Source organism: Cheilinus undulatus, linkage group 15, assembly GCF_018320785.1.
Source record: "Cheilinus undulatus linkage group 15, ASM1832078v1, whole genome shotgun sequence".
Classification (NCBI taxonomy): Eukaryota; Metazoa; Chordata; class Actinopteri; order Labriformes; family Labridae; genus Cheilinus; species Cheilinus undulatus.
The window spans coordinates 17769219-17775218 of record NC_054879.1 but is presented as its reverse complement, the minus strand read 5'-3'; the positions used below and the strand labels follow the sequence as shown (position 1 = coordinate 17775218).

The 6000-nt window shown below is 35.8% G+C and overlaps 2 protein-coding genes across 2 annotated transcripts; both read left to right on the top strand.

Moving 5' to 3' along the window:
* Positions 1-972, top strand: LOC121522624 (olfactory receptor 10A3-like). Its single transcript, XM_041807172.1, has one exon. It carries the CDS (start codon positions 1-3, stop codon positions 970-972), a length of 972 nt encoding a protein of 323 aa, XP_041663106.1.
* Positions 973-5033: 4061 nt separating this feature from the next.
* LOC121522985 (olfactory receptor 10A7-like) lies at positions 5034-5969 on the top strand. The gene has a single exon (XM_041807694.1). The coding sequence runs from the start codon at positions 5034-5036 to the stop codon at positions 5967-5969; it is 936 nt and encodes a 311-aa protein (XP_041663628.1).
* The last annotated feature ends 31 nt before the right edge of the window (positions 5970-6000 follow it).

Sequence of the window (6000 nt, the reverse complement as noted above, 5' to 3'; positions counted from 1 at the left end):
ATGGAAAACAGCACTGTCTCCTTTTACTTTAACCTTACTATGTTCATGAACATTGGACACTATCGTTATCTATCCTTTGTTTTATTCCTTCTGCTTTACAGTTTTATTGTGTATGCTAATTTTGTCATGATATTGATCATAATAAGGGAACGTTCACTACATGAGCCCATGTATATTTTCATTGCATTTTTATGTGTCAACTCTCTGTATGGATCTGCTGGCTTCTTCCCCAGATTCCTGATGGATCTCCTGTCTGATAGTCATTTAATCTCTCGTCCTGCTTGTTTCACTCAGATCTACATTATTTACTCATATGCTTCTTATGAACTCACCATTCTAAGCATAATGGCCTATGATCGATATGTTGCTGTCTGCCATCCCTTGCATTATCACAGGAAGATGAACTCTAAAACTGTGTGTATTCTGGCATTTCTGGCCTGGGTCAGTCCAGCCTGTAACCTGACCATAACCATCAACATGATCGTCAGGCTTCCTCTGTGTGGAAACACGATACAGAAGGTTTACTGTGCCAGCTGGAATGTTGTCAAACTATCCTGCATTACCGATGCTGTTAACAGTATTTTTGCAATGTTGGGGGCAATAACCATAGCATTCCTCCCCTTTGCTTTTATCCTATACACTTATCTGAGGATTGTTCTTGCTTGCTGGAGAAAGTCATCAGAGATCAGGGGGAAAGTTTTACAGAGCTGCTTACCACATGTTATTTCATTTGCCATTTATTCCATAACATCGTTTGGTGATACCGCCCTAAGCCGACAAAATCAGGAAAACATGAATCCATTTGTGGCCATAATTTTGTCTTTAGAGTTTGTTATTATTCCTCCAGTTCTGAATCCTCTTGTGTATGGATTGAAATTACCAGAAATAAGAAAACACATTTTCAAGATATTTTTCATTAAAGCTCAAATGAAGAGGAAGTCACGAACACCGGATCCTTCAATTATTGTTTAAAGACTGAATGTGCTGAGTAAAATATATAGCGATAGAGTTGACAAGAAAAAACAGACAGTGTGGCTTTTATGTTTTTATTTTACTTCAATATTGTATGATATAATCAACCTGTGAATTTAAGTTTTCTGTAAGCTTGCAGCCATAATACTTTTAAATAAAGCTGCTGTTATCCACAGTATCTGAAATCATCTCTCAGTGTGTGTGGGTTTCTGAGTATCATAAGAAGAGCTGCCCTATTTCATAATTAATATATACTCTTGTATGAAAGTTTAGTTTTTTCCTCTGCTTTTAGATTCTTGATGCATAAATTGCCATTCTTCATGTATTTAATATGAAATATATGACACAGCCAGAATTCTATGATAAACAATGTGAAGTTTGAAGTTTATTGGGAAGACATATCAGATAAATGGCCTGGTGCAGTCTCCTGAAGCCACATAACCAAACATTAACATTGGTTATTAGTTCAATATTGTAGGCCTCAGGGTAAAAGCAGTAAAAGCAAAGATGAGGTAAGAAAAACAAAAACCCATGAATCATGGATCATAACTTAAAGGCCTTTATTAGGAGCCGCTTTGGTGAACAAAGATCACTGATGGATGATATTGCTCTGTTTAGTAATGCTTTTACATTTTAACATTACATTTGCAATCCATCAAATGATGACAGGGGTAACTAAATTTGTCTTGTGATTCTAACAGAGAATAATCAACCAGTTACTCTAGTTCTCTAAACTATACAAACTTTTTAACCACCAGTTGGATTTTTCATGAGCAGCTTTTGCCCAAAGACTGCCTTTTGAAATTGGTGAAACATTTGATGCCTTGTCAAAGCTGAAGACTTACCAGAATTCATTTCAATTCAAATTATTTAAAAAAATGATAGTTTACAATCTAAAATCAATTATGTGTACATATTTAAGCACACAATCAAAGTAAAGTGTATTAAATGATAAATTTCATAGTGAAATCAAATCATTTTCCTCAGATCTGTTCCCATCAACAATCCTGTCTCTGAGCTCTACAAGAATTTTAACCTCATGGCTTGTTTTTTTCTCTGATGTGCACTGCCAGCTGTGAGGCAATCTATAGAGAGGTGTGTGCCTCTCCAAATCACATCAGATCCTTTAAATTTAGCACAGGTGGAATCCAATCAAGGTGCAGAAAGAGCTCAGCAAAGATCCAGAGAAATGGGAGGACCGTGAACTAAATTTTAAGTTTTTTTTAGCAAAAGGTCTGCATACTTAAGTAAATGGGAAATTTCAGTTTTTATTTTAAAATAAAATTGCTCAAAAAAAAAAAAAAATCTGTTTTCACTTTTTCATCATTGGCACTAAGTGTAGATAAATGAGAGTAAAATGTTTTTCTAATTGTAGCATCAGGCTGTAACATAACATACTATTTAAACACTGTCTTATTAGAATTGAAACGTATAAAATTAGGGCAGTGTATTATGGAGGCACTCCAAGTTTGACATGGCTCTGTATTATTAGAGAATGAGCCACTCATCAGTAAATACAGAAGGTAACATTAAGTCAAACTTAAACATCTGTAGCAGTAAAATGCAACATGCTGCAGTATCTTTAGTCCAAAAATTTCAAATTCAAACAAATGAGAAACTCAAGGGAACCAGCTTCCTGTCTGTTTACCTCTTACTAACTCTTAAGACCTGTCTAGTCGAGATAACTTTCATTCTTCTACAGACGTAATGTTCTGAATGCATCAAACTGATACAGCACCGTGATCATCACACTAGTGTTTCAGCTGCCAAAGACAACATAAACTTTTCTTTTTTTTTAAATTTGACTTTAAGAAGGCTATTAAATGTAAGAATTAAGTATTAAATGGTTAAGGACAAACAAAAAAAGTGGAAGAAGTGTTTTTTTTAATCAACCATTTCCTGGATTTTGTCCTACTTTAAATGTGCACGTTTTTAAAATAAATATATAAAAAATCCTCTTTCAATGAAGTGTGAAACACAAAATAAATAAAAGGATTTAAAAAAAATGACTTTACATTAGGTTTGCATTCCCTTAAGAAAAGGTGTCATTCTGTCAAACTGTCTCAGTCGGTGATACTCAACGAGTGGCTCTGTAGTGACGACTTGTCTTTCTTAAGTCTTTCTTGGAAAAATAATCCCCCCAGAAAACCTTAAAGAATTATTTTTTCCCTCAGAAAAGATCTATTGCAAGTCACATCTATCAAGTTGTTTCCCACACCTATATTGTAGGCTTTAAATGTCAAATTTAATTTGCAACCTTTATTTTTTGTCTGTATATTTCCATCTGATGAGTTCAAGAAAGACCATGCAAAATAAATATTACTGATTCTTGAGAAAAGGGACAAAACATGTTCCATATGTGACTTTGTACCTTTGTTTTACTGAAAATATTCAAATATGGGGAAGCAGAGATACAGTGGATCTGGAAAGAATTCAGACCTCCTTCGCTTTTCTTTAACTAGTTCTTTTTCGGCCTAATGCTACAGGTAAAAATCATTTTATCATCATGAATTAACACTCAGTTCCCATCATGACAAAGTGAAAATTTTGAAATGTTAGCAAATTAAAAAACTATCACATTGACATAAGTATTCAGACCCTTTACAAAAACACTTGAAATGTAGCTCAGGTTCCTCCCATTTGTCTGGATCTTTGCTGAGGATGTTTTTACGCCTTGATTGGAGTCTGTCTGTGTAAAATCAATTCAGTTGGACATGATTGGCTTTTTATTACATGACTTTTTATTTGAAGTTTGTTGCAAACTCCAAGATGGCTTTGTTGTGTTCTGCATTGAGGAAAGGCTCATCTATCCGCCCTGCCTTAATCCCAGATCGGTGGAGGGCTGCAGTGATGGTTGTCCTTCTGGAACTTTGTCTCATCTCCACGCAGGATCTCTGGAGCTCAGTCAGAGGGACCACTACTCTTGTTTTAGCCCTTTCTCCCCCAGCTGCTCAGTTTGGCAGGATAAATGGCTCTTGGAAGACTTCTGGTTGTGCCAGACTTCTTCCATTTGAGAATTATGGAGGCCAGTGTACTCTTGTGAGCCTGCAGGAGGAAATCCGTGTCTCTGAGTTCAGAGACAGGATCCTTTGACCACATGGCTTGCTTTTTGCTCTGATATGTACTGTCAGCTGTGGGATCTTCTATAGAGAGGTGTGTGCCTTTCCAAATCATGTCCAATCAATTCAATTTACCACAGGTGGACTACAGTCAAAGTAAACATCTCAGGATTGATCTTGTTGACATTTGATCTGAATTTCAAGTGAGTATAGAATATATATAATATAAAATACATAATATATAAAGAATATAACAGTAATAAAAAATAAATTAAATAATAATAAAAAAAAAAAAATAAATTTGAAAAAATACAAAATTAAAAATAATTAAAAAATAAGAAATAGAATAAAAATAAATAAAATAAGATCAAATGAAATAAAAAAATAATACTCAAAAAAATAAATTTGATAATAGCAATAGCTCTAGTTATTTGATGTAGTGAAATAGGTTTTAAATAAATTTGACAGAGTCAGGTAGCCTTTTTTTGAAGTAATTTGGGAGACGTTTGATCAGCAGTAGTGTTGATCTCCATCTGTTGCAGTCTCATATTTTTGGGTGGGACACTGAACCCCAAATTGCTCCTGTTGCTGCACTTTCCAGTCTAGAACATGACAAACTGGCTAGACTGTTTACTGTAAGTTGTCATATCAGATTAATGATGTTATTGTCATAATTCTCCAGAGAAGAAATGAGATGTCATGCAAAGCGTCAGACTACATTAAAAAGCTCTATAAATATCCTCCAATCCTCTCACTACTCCGGTAGCATGTTTACAGGTGTACCTAGGTGTAAGATGAAGAACACCTCTGAAGGGTTTTTTTTCTTGTCGTTTGAAAAGTAGAAGGAAGCTGCTGTGGTCACGTCTAGTCTCATTCCATACAATGTTCACACTTATCATTTCTCCTTGCAACAGTGGAGGAACACTTTCTAATGTAAGATCTGTTTGCCTGACCTGAAAACAGAAAAACTGGATTCTTCTGCACTGATTTATGAAGGGTGGAATGGAGAACAGTACCGGTTCCTTTTATTTTAACCTCACCATGTTTGTGAACATTGGACACTATCGCTATCCAGCCTTTGTGTTCTGCTTCCTGCTCTACTGCTTTATTGTGTACGCTAACCTTGTGATAATAACAGTGATATCACGAGAAAGAGCTCTGCATGGGCCCATGTATGTGTTTATCGCTTTATTATCTGTGAATTCTGTGTATGGATCGACCGGATTCTTCCCCAGATTCCTCATGGATCTTCTGTCTGTGAGTCATCTGATCTCTCGTCCTGCTTGTTTCACGCAGATCTACATTATTTACACATATGCTTCGAATGAAATGACTATTCTTGGCATTATGGCCTATGATAGATATGTAGCTATATGTAATCCTCTACACTATCATAGAAAGATGACCTCTAAGACTGTTTTCATGTTGGCAGCACTGGCGTGGCTTTTTCCTGCCTTTGGTCTCATGGCGTGCATTTCCCTGTCAATCAGGCTTCCTTTATGTGGGAATGAGATACAAAAACTCTTCTGTGCCAACTGGAATGTAGTAAAACTGTCGTGTGTTGCCACTGATGAAAACAATATTTATGGCTTTTGGTTGACTGCAACAACAGTTTTCTTTCCACTTTCTTTTGTCTTATATACTTACATGAGGATTCTTGCTGTTTGCTGGAGAAGCTCTGCAGAATTCAAAGGGAAAGTGTTACACAGCTGTCTCCCACACATGGTCTCATTTGTGATTTATTCCATTGCTGGATTTTGTGATATCGCCTTGAGTCGGTATGATATTGAAGAGATAAATCCACTTGTTGCAGGTGTTCTTTCACTGGAGTTTGTTGTCATTCCTCCGATTCTGAATCCTCTTGTTTACGGCCTTAAACTACCAGAAATAAGAAGACAGATTCTACAAATGTTATCACTGCATAAGAGGATTTCTTGAAAGTAATCAATTCCACAGAAACTACATGGAA

Bases quoted from the DNA above. Each gene is read 5' to 3' on its own strand.
- LOC121522624 (XM_041807172.1), top strand. From the start codon at position 1: ATGGAAAACAGCACTGTCTCCTTTTACTTTAACCTTACTATGTTCATG.
- LOC121522985 (XM_041807694.1), top strand. From the start codon at position 5,034: ATGGAGAACAGTACCGGTTCCTTTTATTTTAACCTCACCATGTTTGTG.